Source organism: Epinephelus lanceolatus, chromosome 8 (assembly GCF_041903045.1).
Source record: "Epinephelus lanceolatus isolate andai-2023 chromosome 8, ASM4190304v1, whole genome shotgun sequence".
In the NCBI taxonomy this organism is placed as follows: domain Eukaryota; kingdom Metazoa; phylum Chordata; class Actinopteri; order Perciformes; family Serranidae; genus Epinephelus; species Epinephelus lanceolatus.
The window spans coordinates 6,340,253-6,355,016 of NC_135741.1; the positions used below are offsets into that span (position 1 = coordinate 6,340,253).

Below are 14,764 nucleotides of genomic sequence, written 5' to 3' on the forward strand. Positions count from 1 at the left end.
TTGAAGATGGCACCCGTTGTAGAAAATCCCAGCTGGCTGAGTGGAGCAATGGATTGCATTATTAGCAGCTTGGCTCGGGCTGGTCGATGTGCATTCCTGCAAAAGTGAGTCCTCCTCCTCCTCCTCCTCCTCCTAATTATCCAGATGATTACTCTTCCAATTCAAACAACTGGTGAGCAAACTCCTTCGTTGCCCTCACACTTTAACATTTGATATGAAGTGAGTTAATATCTGATAGCTGATGAAATATAATCTAGAAGTTGAGTTGCTTATTAAAGACAAAATTAGCCTTCTTGACTCAGCAGTGATCTGATTATGCGGAGCCACAGTTTCACTTGTTACATAAAGTAATGTCACACTTCTCTTTGGTAATATACATTTTTAGGGAATCTAATTTCTTTAATGTTTAATTTATAATGCATTCATTCAACATCCTCTAAACTTTGATGTGTGTTTCTGTCATTTGGGCAGAAAGACAGAGGTGTAGATCTCAGCTGTGGTGTTATATGTTTCTCAAGGAAATATTCTCTACATGATCCGAGCAGGAGAAATCACACAGCTGTGTATTTATTGTAGCAAATGGCATTGCAGTGGCGAGGCTGATGGAGGCACATATACATTTGTATTTGTTACCATGGCAAATACTATTCCAGAAAGGTCTCTGACACTGGAAAGAAAGTGCAAACAGCCGAAGTATTTGAGCGTTTGTAACGTTGAGCGTGAGTGGAAGAAGAAGGCTGGATGTATGTGTTAGTATATAACAGGAAAGGGTGGAGAGATTTTGATAATTTCTGAAAGGAACATAATCCACCCCCCACTTGCTCTCTCCCTCCCTGCCACCTCCCTCTCATTCTCTCCCTCTCCGTCTCCCTCTCCCTCTCTCTGAGTCCCAGCCCCTGAAGGTGTCATAACTGTGCTCTCTCTCTCCCTCACTCACTCACTCACTCACTCTCTATCACCGCCTTTCAGATCTTTAAAAGCTGGTGCTTTGCTGTGTCTCTCTCGATCTCCATTTGTCTCCTCTGGCACTGCAGGGGACTCAACCGGCAAAGCACCAAGGAACAGCTACTGTATAGAAACGGGAAGAAGACTGAGGAAAGGGGAGAGAAAGGGAGAGAGAGTGAGGGAGAAATATACATCCAGAAATAGCATCAGCCACATTTAACTGACAGAGAGGGACAGAGTGGAGAACCTGAGACCTGGACAGAAAATGCCTATCCTTTCTAACTTAACAACCGTTGTTTTGTTGCTGATTGCTCACTGCGGATCATGGACCGGGGCAAACCGCTTGGGCCCCTTCAAGGTCTGTCCCTCCTGCAGGGATCCACTGGGGGCAGGTCGGCCCCCCAGGGACCATAATGCTGCCGGCAGCACGTCAGTGTTGGCCCAGGGAGAGCCCTGTGGTGTGTACACCCTGAGCTGTGCCAAGGGGCTCCGCTGTGTTCCCCCACCAAGGGAGCACAGCCCCCTCCAGGCTCTGTTGCAGGGAAGGGGCATTTGCGCCAAGCACAGCAGGACTAGTCCCACTGAGAGGCCCCACCCCACAGGTAAGATACTGTATACACACACACGCACACGTGCATGAAATCATGTATGCACACGCACAATGCATGCACCTACAGATGCACACAGACACATGCATGGACACTGCAGGTAGGCGAGACATGTGCATTGGCACAACCACCACACGTTACTGTAGTGCCGTGGATTGCATGTGATGCTGTGTCACTCACCAACAAAAAGAAAGGCCAATTAGTGTGTGACATTTAAGCCTGGATGCATTTGTGCACCGCAGATGAATTTGCAGACCTCAAGCATCCACTAGTGCTCAGCAGTGCCTCTGGAGTCACTGTGATAAAAATGTCATTTGTCATTACAGTCCTGTTGTAAAGGACTGTGATCTGTTAATCAGATATGATGGCAAATCACATAAAACAAGGAGCTTTGATTCAGTCTCTGGGTGCTGCAACAGTGTGTAAGTGAAGATGCATTTCCCTGCGTTTATTTGATTTGTACATATATTTGATCCATTTAAATGACAGGGGTGCATGACAATCATCTGTCCTACAAGTCAGCCTCTCTGTAGAGATTTAAGAATGAATGTGAAACTGTCACAGTGTCACCTACATCCTGATCAAGCTGCTTTTTATTGCAGTGATCTCCATCTACTGTTCAAACTGAGATACTGCGATTAACTATCTGAAAAGGAAACATACTGATGGAAAATTAGGTCTCTCATTGAATGACCACCCCAGATAGATCTCATCTGAGTGACTGCTCAGAACTGTCTTGTGCAAAAATATGCAAAGATTGTCTAAATATCATATATGCAGCTTTTATTGTAAAATGTGACATTGGATGTGGTTTGATGTTGACAGCTACGACAGTTTTATGTCAGATTCTCATGCCCGTGTGTCGTTTCCTCTCAGGTCCCCATCCCTCACACAGTGGTGACATTGAAAAAGTAAGTTCATGCTCTTATTTTACAGTCTTTAATGGGTGAAGCTGATGGAGCATCACCTAAATGATGAAAAATCTGAGATATATAAAGCATTTTATGTGGCAAGATTGTGTTAATACACATCATATGTGATGGAGAGGGTTGTACATCGAGCTGCATTGTGTTACAGAGAGTTATTACCATAGATCCTCTGCTGTTTGGGGTGTTGCAGTGGCATGTACACACACTGCCCTGAAGCCATGCATTATGGTGCATGATGTGTGTGCTGCTATGCGGCAGAACTAATTGAGCATGATGTGAATCAGGAAAGTTTCAAGTCGGCCGCTGCCGCCACAGATTTCTCACTTTGCGAGCCGGGTGATCTGCAGCATTTGAACTAATATGTGTTGTTGTGATCGTGGGAACAACGATAGTCACAGAATTGATCAAAATGACATAGTTTAAGTGACACAAAAACGCACAGTCACTTCAAACCATTCAGTGACCTGAAAAGCCAAAGGATTGTGTAACAATATGGTTATATAATGTTACACAATATGTGACATCTGATATATATAAATATACATATTCCCTGCTTCTGGCTCTGATGCTGCATCACTGTAGCGAATCCTTTGTGATTCACATCGACATGTGTTGTGATCAAAGAGGATTTCTGCCAACACAACCACCTGAGGGGAGATAGCAGCTTGCCTCTGCCACTCTTTAGATGAAGACAGGTCTTCCCTCTTTGCCTCTGGTGATGTTTGAAGTCACACTCTGCGTTGCTGTTTTCAGGCACCCTGCCGCAAGCTGCTCAATAGTGTCCTGAGGGGTCTGGAGCTGACAATCTTCCAGTCTGACCGTGACATCTATATACCCAACTGTGACACTCGTGGCTTCTACAGGAAAAAGCAGGTAGAGTGTTACAGTCACCTGAAGCATTATGAGACATGTTAACTTTATGTGATGTGAGAATGTGTCTTTGCTGCACCGACTTGGTGTCTCTGTACTGTATGCATCCCTGAGAGCTGCACTCCACTGCAGCTTTCTGTTCGGTGCATCCAGAGATTTGTCTGTGACCATAAGGGGCTGAGAATAACTGACACTTCTCTCTCTGAGCCTCTCAGCTGTGAGCTCAGGGAATCAGTACTGCGCTATGATGACATATCATTTTCTCTCTCTTCTCTCCCTCACCACCTTTCCCCACGCTCCCACTCAATATCCACCCTCCTTCCCCTTTCAAAAAATCTCCCTCTCTGTCTTTTAATCTCACACAGTGCCGCTCCTCCAAGGGCATGCAGCGTGGCCACTGCTGGTGCGTGGATGAACTCGGCACGCCCGTGCCCTCACGTGCCAGCGAAGATGGTACTTTACCATGCGATGGGGAGTGAGGGATGAGTCTGTCCTATTGCTCTGAGCCTGGAGGAAGAGGAGAAGGTGGTGGAGGAGGAAGAGGAGGAGGTGATGGAGGAGCAGGAGCACAGGGAGAGGGGGTGGCTTTAGCATGTGCTAGACACTGCCTGGACAGGAGGTAGCAGGGATAAACCACTTCCTATGGAAAACACACACCAGTTAACGTTCATGTCCTCTCTAGAAGCAAGACACACACACTCTCACAGTCCAGCAGCAGCAACAATAACATCTGCCTGAATGTTCAACAGTTGCAGCAACGTCCTCTGCGTCGTCCAGTGACATGCTGCATGCTCACATTAATGCTCCGTGAACTGCCTCAGTGATCCAAGCGGTATTACTCCGAATGATCTCTATATTCCCTGGCTCTTGTCCCGGCTTTCTGGTAGAATTTTATTTTCCTTTTTACTTTAGGATAGCTGACACTGCCTGTGTTTGTTCTGATCTCAGTGGGCTGAAATACTGTTACGCAGGTGATGTGACACAAATGTTTGAAAAATGTGTCTCCCTCACCGTCCTCTCTCCCTCTCTCCAAAGATACACTGATATCAACATACCTAATTGACAGAATATTTCTTTTTCTATTAATTTATTTTTGAGTATGTGTTTCCATCAAGTACTGCTTGAATCTTACAGTATCTTATATATATGTCAAGTCAGAAAAAATAGTCATACAGATATGATCCTGGATGCTTCTGTTCATTTTATTCGTCAAAATGGCGTTCTGACTGCTTATTAGTTGATTGTTTGTACATATGTTGGAATTTTGTGGTCGACTGTGTGTTCTGAAGTGGCAGACAAAAAGCTTACGGCTGTTACCCTTTTCAAAAAGTTGTAAGGCATATTTTTATACACGTCAATATAATATTTTATATATGAATTGTTGGTTTATTTAATGAACTACAGTACAATGCCATGTATTTTTATATTGTCAGCAGTTTCTTATTTAAAGACAGAGATTATTTTATTTCATGTTAGGGAGAAGTGTTGTGCTCTAAAGGCACCTTTATGGCAAAACTCATCACACTCATCAGAGCTCTATTCAACTGCTGCACATCTTATGGTTATATCTCATGTTTTTAAGTTCCTTTTTATTTATGCTTTGTTTATTTGAGAATTGAGAATGTCCATGTTACTATTATGTTTTATTTTTTTTTGGCACATCATACTACAAATTCTGATTTCAGTAGAGGAAAAAAAAGATCAAATTTGTTATTGTTATGTCTTTCCCAAGTCCTTGCAAAAGTCATGAAATTGTGTGCTATTAAAGTGTGATTAGAATTTATCTATTTCTGAACAATCTTGTTGTGCCAATGTGTGTGCCGTGATGATAGGTCCATGCACAGAGGACCTGTAAGATTTGCAAATATGAAAATAAAACATAATGATAATAAAAATGGAGAAGAATTAAACATATATTAATATAACGACAGTTGTTGGGTGTTTTCTTTCTGTGACTTTGAGTACTGCTGCTGCTGCTGATGATGATGATGATAAGGAGAGGAAGATGAGAATAACAATTATGACTATGATGATGTGGGATTATTTCAGGAAAGCAGAAAAACATGTTTAAAGATAGCCAGCACAAAAAACACAAACAACATAAACCAGAAAACCCTGAGTATGCCAAAAATCTAGTGGTTGAAAGTAACCAATTAAATTTACTTAAGTAAAACTTTCACTTTCTTGTTCTTATATTTATGCTACTATTCTTTGACTGCACTGCATAAATATTGTACTTTTTCCTTCTCAACTTTGATTAAACAGCAATAATTACGCCTTCTAGTGACTTTAGGATTAATATTTTATATACAAAACTGAATCGTTCTATGACACAAAGTTGAGCAACTCTGGGCAACAGTTAATAAAGTAGTTAGCCAGTACTATACTTCCACATTAAATGCTGCCTACATGTGATGATAATATTAATAATAGCCGTGATACAATAAACTCTATATTATGAGTACTTCTACCTTTGATGCTTTAAGCAGGCGACATTGCCAATAATACTTCTGTACATTTACATATGTAGGATTTTAAATGTAATGGAGTTTTTCTTACAGGCTAAGGTTACCCCACGATAATGTTTAGCAGGTAATATTTACCATGTTCACCATTTTAGTTCATTGCTTTAGCATGCTAACATTCACAAATTAGTTCTAAACACAAGGTACAGCTGAGGCTGAAGGAAATGTCATTAGTTTTGCAGATATTATGTCATAAAGCAAAGTACTGGACAATATTAAATTATGACCTGATGATGGCCCTAAAGTAACAATCACAGTAATAATAATTCGTCCGAAGAGGGACATTAATGTCTGAACTAAATGTCATAGCAATCTAAAACTTGTCAAGACATTTCATTCCAAACCACAAATGTCGACCCCATGGTGGTGCTAGAGGAAAGGTCAGAGGATCACAAAAGTCCAAGAGATAACTCGTCTGGGAACCATGGAAGTCTGTATGAAATTAAGTGCCAATTCGTCAAGTAAATGTTAAGATACTTCACTGGATAAGGGAAAACTTTGAACTACTGGTGGCACTAACTGAGAAGCCAGGGGATCACTAAAGTCATCAGGCTCTTCTTGGCTCCACATGAGCCTTTGTACATACCTGGATATGTGTACCAAATTTCATGGCAATCCATCCAGTAGGCGTTTCACCCAAAACCAAAAATGTCAACCTTGCGGTGGAGCTTGACGAAAAGTCAGGGATTGACTCTGACTTCAAAGCAATCCAATATTTGTTGAGATATTTCAGTCAGGCCCAAAGTGGTGGACCAACCACCAGACTGTCATCGTCAACCATTGAGCCGTGCTGCAAAATGATAGGAATACATCTGAAGCAATAACTCAAAGGTCAAGTGTGTAGGATTTATAATCACCTGAAAAAAAAAAAAAAGAATTGTTGTTCTAGAAAGAGTCATTGAATGAGTCTACATATGGAGCAGGTCCTCTATCACAGTGTCCACCATGTTTTTTCTACAGTAGCCCAAAGCAGACAAACCAAACACTGGCTCTAGATGGGGCCATTTGTGTTTTTGTGTCAGACAGTGTAGTTCCTCCTCCTCCTACCCTTTCATGCTTGACACATGGGAGAAGTTTCAGTCTTGCAATCTCACAACTAGATCAAAACTTCAACAGCCAGAGGAGAGACTGTTTCTGCAGCAATGATTTAAATTCACAGAAACAGAAAAATTAAGTTTTGCAATTTCAGATATGCTATTAAATGTAAAAATACAAGGTCTGCCCCACTGGATCCCTGCAGGAGGCCTGAGCAGTTTGTTTGATCCACACTCACATGAGAAAAATCAATTCACTGTGTCAGTCCGACTACAACAGCACTTTTAAAACACATGTAAACATGTTAGTCCGACTGAAATTGTACCAAATCGAATTTCTAAAAGTCAGACTACCACACCCAGATAATGTGACTGGGAGTTGAATTCCTCCTGCATGTACACAGCCAATTAGACCCAAACTGGCTGAGGCATCCTGCGCATGCGCCACAGTTTCCACCTTCGACCTTGAAGACAAAACGTCTCAAATGCATAGCAGAAGAAGAGAAGAAAAAGTAAAGCTAACTTGTATGTCGATTGTTTGATCTGTGACTTAATAGGTCAAAAGGAAAAAGGTCCAATACTGACAACCTCAAACAAGACATATTGCCACTCATCGTAGCAGAGTTGGACATACTTTGGTCAGTTAATCGATTCCCCTCCCCTGCTTGTATATTGGGACAAGGACAGTAGTCCAATTCGATGGCCTAGTCTAGCTGTAACCGTAGCTCGACTTCAGCAACAAAACCACAATTGTTAGAGTAATATTGTGCAAGAATTGGTATTTTTACAATGTGACGCCACTGCAGTGTCGGTGCAGGGGTTTGTGCTGGCTGAATTTAAGTTGCTATAGCCCCGAACTGAAAGTCCGCTTGGTAGGGTAGTCTCCTACTGCCTCACTCACAGGGCGCGCTAGCTAGCTAATTCTTGTCTCCCATTTCTAAATTAAATTGGACATTGGCAGGGACGTCCATTCTGCTGTCAGATTGCAAAGTTTTTGTACTGCCCTGACGTAAAGTGCAATCTGGCTCACAGCGAACAGAAAGACAACCATGCACTAGTTTGCTCAGTTACAAGGCATAATTCATGCATTGCTCGCAGTGTATTAGGTTGGGAGATTTATAACAACAGTCGTTTGCCTCTGCCATGACGAAAGTTCTGAGAATACCGAGCTAGCTTCTTCTTATAACTTGCTGATGGCATGTGATGTAGTGCCGAAAAACGTTTCTCCCAGGTGATCCTACCAAAGTTACATAGTTCAAGAACAGGTGGCACTAAAAGAGGCGCCATTCTTCCTATTACAAGTCAGTGTGCCATCAAAATGACCTGAAGCTGTAATTTCAAGGTAGAAAAAGTTGCTTTAATTTAGAAAGGATAGTCATTGTTCAGGTCTCAGAGATGCAAAATAAATAAATAAATGAATAAATAATTCCATCTTTAGCTTTCTCACAAGCTGCTGAATATGGAGCTTTACAGTCATCTGGAACAAACCATAAATATTTATAAGCACAAGCGCGCTCAATCTTTCTGCTGGGATGGCTACAATAGTGATGAAGATGATGAAGTGTGACACTAAATCAGTTGCCAGTCCCATTAACAAAAACAAAGACTTCTGCACAGTCACTCCTGGAGCTCTGACTGTTGTTCATATGAGCAGGTTACTGTGTTTTACTGATTCAGTGTGAGGCTCTCTGCCCTCTGCAGTCACAGTAACCAGCAGCAGTGAAACAGAGATTATACATTAGAGCACATTAGAGTCATGCTGCTTTCCTGCCATTACTAGGCACATAAAGGATCATTCTCTCCTGCTTCGCAACACAGGGACCAGATACATGCCTGTTTCCAAGGTAACGGCATAGAATATCCCATTTGTCCATGCATGATATGAAATGAAGGCCTCGCAGAAAATGAAGGAGGAAGCATGATCCTTTGTAGAATCACACCACCACACGTCCTACTTCTCTATCTAGGGTGGTTTGCTATTCTTGGAGATTCTTTTCTGTGCATTGAGCATGAGATGAAGCCAGTGATACGTCTGTCAAGCACAATACATCCACCTACTATTCTGTATACACTGTTAGTATGTAAGTATGATGTGAGTGAAGACTCAAGCACATTTCTGTTTTGAAATTACAAGAGTCTTCGATGCAGATAGGCTCAGTTCTCTGGGTCAAGGGTTAGAAAATGTCCAGATTTTAAGGATGATAATTGGCAGAAATTCATTATTATCTTAGATATTTCTATAGCACATAATCTACTTGCGCACAAGCAGCAAGCAAAATGTTGAAGAGAGTCGATACCAAAACTCCTGCACTCATTTTGTCTTCATAAGGGATATTACCTTTATATTACTTTGTTCTGGTATTCATTAGGGACAATATATATAACACATCAATATGATGTACATGTGTCAGACTGAGCCAAGGGGCAATAAAGAGCTTTTCACACAGACAGTGCTGTGTTCGAAGAATATGGGAAAAAGGGAACTTCTAATACAATACATTGACAACAGGCTATCAATTTGGAATACACACACTAAACAAATACTTCCCTACATTCAAATAGATAAATATAAAATACAAAAGAACTAATGAAGCATCCCCTGAAGATCTTGTTTTTGCTTAGCTCCACTGGTTTAACTTCTCACCTTGCTGCAGTGATGTGCACGTATACTCCAGGAACCCATGACACCACTGTTGCATGTGGTTACAGGTTCAACCAAGCACACAAGTGACACTTTCAACCAGAGAGGCAACTGAAACACTGATTTTCAACCTGGTTCAGTGTGTAAGATTTAGGGGGATTTGAAACTCCCAGTTAAAATTCATTGTTCAGTAGGTTTTTACCAGGAGCTGAATTAACTGCAGAGGTCTCCTCCTCTCCAAAACAAATGGACCTGGTGATCAGTGTTAGTGCTCGCCCATAACATGCTACTGCATGCTCACCCTTTTTCTCTTATAACCTGATGTGTGCTTGTCCTTTTTCTGATCCAGACATTGAGGTGGATTTTACCAGGAGCCGAATCATCCACAGAGGTCTAAATAAAGTAGTTTCACGTTACAAATCAGTGTATCTCCAGCGCTTTTTGGCATGGATGCTAGTGTGTGCTCGCCTTTTTCTCTGATAACTTAAGATCCAGATGTTCAGGAGGTTTTTACCATGAACCGAATTATCCACAGAGGTGATTTAAACCACTAAAACACTAAATAAAGCAGCTTCACATTACAAAGTGGTGTTTTTCCAACACTGCTTGTTGCATAAGGGCCTCTAACAACAGTGGCCAATGCGAAAAAGCAAATACTTGAAACCCTGAATGGCCCTATCTAGAGCCAATGTTTGGTGGTTTGTCCATTCTGGGCTACTGTAGAAATATGGCAGTGAACATGGCTATATTCGTAGACAAGGACCTGCTCCCTATGTGGATATAAATGGCTGATTAAAAGGTGATGAAAACACAACAATTCTTATTTTCAGGTGATTATACACTTACATTCCCTTTCTGCCAATATATCCCCCTAATTCCTACACACTGGACCTTTAAGTTACTCTTTAAAGGTATGTAGCATTCAGAGCACTGATAGATAAACAATTATTGAAAACATAGTGCCCACACTCTGGTTCCCCCCAGTTAACACTGTTAGCTCTGTTAGCACTATTGTGTAGCATTATTTATGGAGGCAGCACCGTCAGCTGTGTTAGCTGCCGGCTTAGCTACCTCCATGTTGAGAACTGTATGCAGATAACTCGTACACTCTGAACTTGAAAGTACAAGAAAGTAAGGTGAGTACAGAGAATTGCTAACAATATGCTTATAGATTATCAGTTTATAATTTCTTACGTTCAAACTGAAGACAATGACTCCTGTGAAATGTCTGCCACTGAAGCATTAAAGGAGCACTCCATTGATTTTACACGTAAAGATCTGGTTGGTCCTACTCGGTGCGTGAAAACCAGGCCCACAGGAAGTGTGCCAGGCTTTAGGCCCGTTTCCACTGAAGAAGTTCCGGGTACTGTTTGGGGGGCAGGAACTACTACAGGAACGTCCTCTCGCTCGGCCCTCTCAACCACCGTGTCTCCACTGAGAGAGTGGAGTAGGAGGAAGGTTCCTGTAAATTTACCAGGCTCTGTATGTGATGTAATCGTTGCGCGACCATTTTGACCGGGGCGACGTAGGGGCGTAGGGACGCAGTTAGCCATTAGCGGTGTCTGTAATTACTCCGGTAAAAAAAATATTTTTTCCAGCGGATGTCTTAGTTACAACATGATTGAGCTAACAGGAGTAGTTTCATGTCGTATCCGACAACGGGAGGCTTTTAACAGATGACGTCCTGATGTTAGCTTTGCTGCTGCTGTTAGCTGTCCCTGTCAGCTGATGCTTTCTAGACATCGTGATTTCCCAAAACTGAATAAATACCACACATAGCAACACAAAACTGCTTTGCTAGCTCAATTATGTTGTTACTAAGATATCCGCTGGAAAAAATATTTTTTTCACGGACCGTGACCAAAGTTATTACAGACATCGCTAACAGCTAACGGTTAGCCCAGCTAATCTACGATAACCATGTTGTCATTTACAAAACTTCCCATCCCTCCTTGAGTATATCCAATCAGCACCAAGTAATCCCCAAGCCCCAGCCAGGAGTTTCTCGGGGCCGTTCTGAGTACCTACTCCGAGGCAGGGACTTGTTTAGCCCCTGTAAAAGTTCCGGAACTCTGTCCTTCGGGGGTGGTTCCTGCGGTGGAGACACGCACCAACGGCCCCGGCCCCGTAAAATTACCCTTAAGTTCCTGCGGTGGAAACGGGCCTTTTGAAGCCAATTTTCATAGTGGTCACACAGTGGTACTGCAATTTCCAGGGTCCATCACGTGATGCCCTGCAGCCCAAAAAGACTTCTTATCATAGACTTAAATCCGGAGGGAGATGACTTTAAATCCGCAGATACATTGTTGGAGAGTCTCAAACCCCGTGAAATGACTAACAACATTTGGAAAAGTCTGAAAGTGTCACTTGACTGAATTGTTTTATCCCCATTTACATTAGCAGAGCGCTGAACCAGGAGTCAGCCACTTCTGGCCGTGCTTGGATGTGCTCGGTGGCTGTAAGTCTCTCATGTGCCTGCTCTATAAGCCCAGCACCGATCATCCGGGTAATTTCATATCGCAGAAACAGAGCTTTTTTGGCTTCATGTGCCACTGAGCAACTTGGCAGGGAATGAACAGGGCCCCACTGCCAATGCTGTATCCAAATCTCTTGATACATCCATGGTAAAAAAAAAAACAAAACAGTTGTATAATGTATTCTGTGGCTCTACAAGGAGAAAATAACCCTGATAATATCAGAGAGAGGTCATCAGGGTTCAATTTATATTTAAGTGTTGTGGCATTTTTAGGATTACAAGACGCCTTTATTTTATAACCATCTTGTGGTCTTGCACGTACAAAACAAAACATGTGGAAAAGGAAAGAAAGAAACAAACAAACACAAAAGAAACACAAACAAGTGAAGAGACTACCAAAGACTTACAGATTATCTTGATAAAGCGCCGTCTTTCTTATCCACCAGCCTATCTCCAGATAAGTGGCTGATTTGTTCAAAGTCGTTCAAACATAAACAGATATTTTAGTCTTGGGGAGTCTTCTACATTTACAAAATTGATATCTGGTTTTTATGATACTGAACAAAGTATCACAGTTACCAGTAATAAGGACAGTAGAAAACAAAATGGAATTAATTTTCTAACATTTATAACTGAAAGTCTGTCCTTCAAACTGGAGGTTTGGAGATTCTTTACCATATAAGTCTGGATATCTCAAACTCTGCAGCACAAATATTGACCTTTTATTTTTTATCTGTCTCTCACACATCCACCAATAGTTTTATGGAAGTAGAAAACCACATTGCTCCAACACCCTTTTTAATAAAACAATACAGGTTCATATAAAACTGTGGCCAGCTCTGTTTCTGTCAGAGGTTTATGTACAGTAGTTGTACTTTGTTTAGGGATCGTACTGCCCCCTAGAGGTTAAAAAGCTCCTCTCATGTTGAAAAGCTGCTGTATCATTTATAGATCTGTGTACATCTGGGTTCCTCCAGGTAAAGTAGGACACCAAAACAAATGGTCAGAATGATAATGCATGGTTTGAACCAGCCAAGCTCACTGTCTTTCCAGTTTCATCACTCAATCATCATCCATCAGTGGTAAAAGAAGTTTACTACTCTTACTGAAGTAAATGATCTTAACATTGGCACTGTACACTAGCAGTAAAGTAATGGAATAGAAGCATAAATTAGCATATGATATGAACACCCAAGTGAAGTGCAAGTACATAAAACTGTACAGTAGGCTACTAGTTACTTTCCACTGTCGCCCATAGTTACTGCCAGTCCAACTTGTCTCAATGTTTAAAATCACAAACCTCTTTTAGGGTTAAGGGTTCAAGTACCATGTAACAGATAACCGAACAGCCCCGTTGCTGTGTTATCTACACCTTCAGCAGGTGAGGTTTACCTGGAAAAAGTCCTTTCACAGTGACCAACTATAGAGACTGTCTGCTGCACCAGTGGACTTACTTTAATGCATTATCTGCATGGTTTGAGTTTATTTAAGGAGGAGCAATCCCTTAAAAGGAAATGAGTTTTTCAGTCAAATTCAGGGCTCAAAGATCTTTGAGTATGTGATCAGTACGTGCACATCAGCAGCTGCTGACAGGTTAAAACTCTTCTGCAGCTCTGAGACATTTCAGCTGAGATATGCATCACTTCACATGTTAGGAAAGTTTATAAAATGTTTTTACGCATCCTAAAAGAAGAACCACACACGTGTCACTCTGAGCACTTGTGTCCAGTTCAGATTTATTGTATGAAATAGACTGATCCTGGTTCAGTTGGTTTGACTCATTCAAGACAAGCTTTTTTATGATAAGAAACACTTTCAGTAATAAATCCTCTGAGCGCTGACAGAAAAAAGTCCAAGTGATTTGATTCCAGGTGAATCTCACACACAGGGGGTCAGTCTGTCAGTGTGAATGTGTTTTAATGTGAATCTGATTTAGTGTAAAGTCTGCAAACTTTATTTCTCTGTATGTTCATAAAGATGAAGTTTCTGCAGCTTCATCCTGATCTTCTTTGTCTCACTAGGTCTTTGTATGACTTAGTGCTGGATGATGGCCCACTGGTGAAAGACATTGACTGCCGACATAGAGGGGTGTCCTTGCAGCCCAACTGAGGTTTGTTACAAAACTGTGTGTGCTGAATGTGTGTGTATTTTGTCTGCTCAAAACGACACAAACTAAAGATTTCAAACACAGCCACCATAAAAACTGTTCATTGAGGTATTGCGTCGATTTCAACTTGCAAATTTCCAAAAATTTCCAGCATTGACTTACGAGGAGGGAGCAGAGAACACAGAAGTCCATGTGAGCTCAGGAGGTCGAGCCAGCTATAGCTTGACGGACATTCTGGATGCTTTTTAAATTTTAATCACCTTACATCATCTGTAGTGTTTTAGTCCGCAGGCTGTTCAGCTGACAGGTGATAGAGGAGCAGATAATGTGACCTTCACCCTCATATTACATATTATGCAGTAAAACTGTCTTATTAAGGCTTTTTAATTGATCATCTGCAGGCTTTCAGTTAAAATGTAACTGAACAAGAACAATTATTAATACAAACTATAAATCAACTGATACCTTACATGTATTAAACCATCCAGCAGTATATAAAGTAGTTGAAATCTGCTCCAGCTTTACTGGTTGCAACAGTAGTGATGCACACAAATTAATGTGTCACTCTTTATGATCTAATTATGCAGCATTTGCTATTCTGAAATGAGTCATTTTGCATACAGAGTACT

General features: G+C 41.5%; 1 protein-coding gene across 1 annotated transcript; it reads left to right on the plus strand.

The window, feature by feature from the left end:
- The first annotated feature begins 960 nt into the window (after positions 1-960).
- On the plus strand, positions 961-5,277 carry igfbp6b (insulin-like growth factor binding protein 6b). The gene is made up of 4 exons (XM_033628319.2): positions 961-1,547; positions 2,430-2,464; positions 3,236-3,355; positions 3,718-5,277. Exons 1-4 carry the CDS (start codon positions 1,211-1,213, stop codon positions 3,829-3,831), a joined length of 606 nt encoding a protein of 201 aa, XP_033484210.1. The 5' UTR covers positions 961-1,210; the 3' UTR covers positions 3,832-5,277.
- The last annotated feature ends 9,487 nt before the right edge of the window (positions 5,278-14,764 follow it).

Excerpts from the sequence above, each read along its gene's own strand:
- igfbp6b (XM_033628319.2), top strand. The coding sequence starts at position 1,211 with ATGCCTATCCTTTCTAACTTAACAACCGTTGTTTTGTTGCTGATTGCT. Across the intron at positions 1,548-2,429 it reads TGAGAGGCCCCACCCCACAG|GTCCCCATCCCTCACACAGT; the intron begins GTAAGATACTGT and ends GTTTCCTCTCAG. Across the intron at positions 2,465-3,235 it reads ACAGTGGTGACATTGAAAAA|GCACCCTGCCGCAAGCTGCT; the intron begins GTAAGTTCATGC and ends TGCTGTTTTCAG.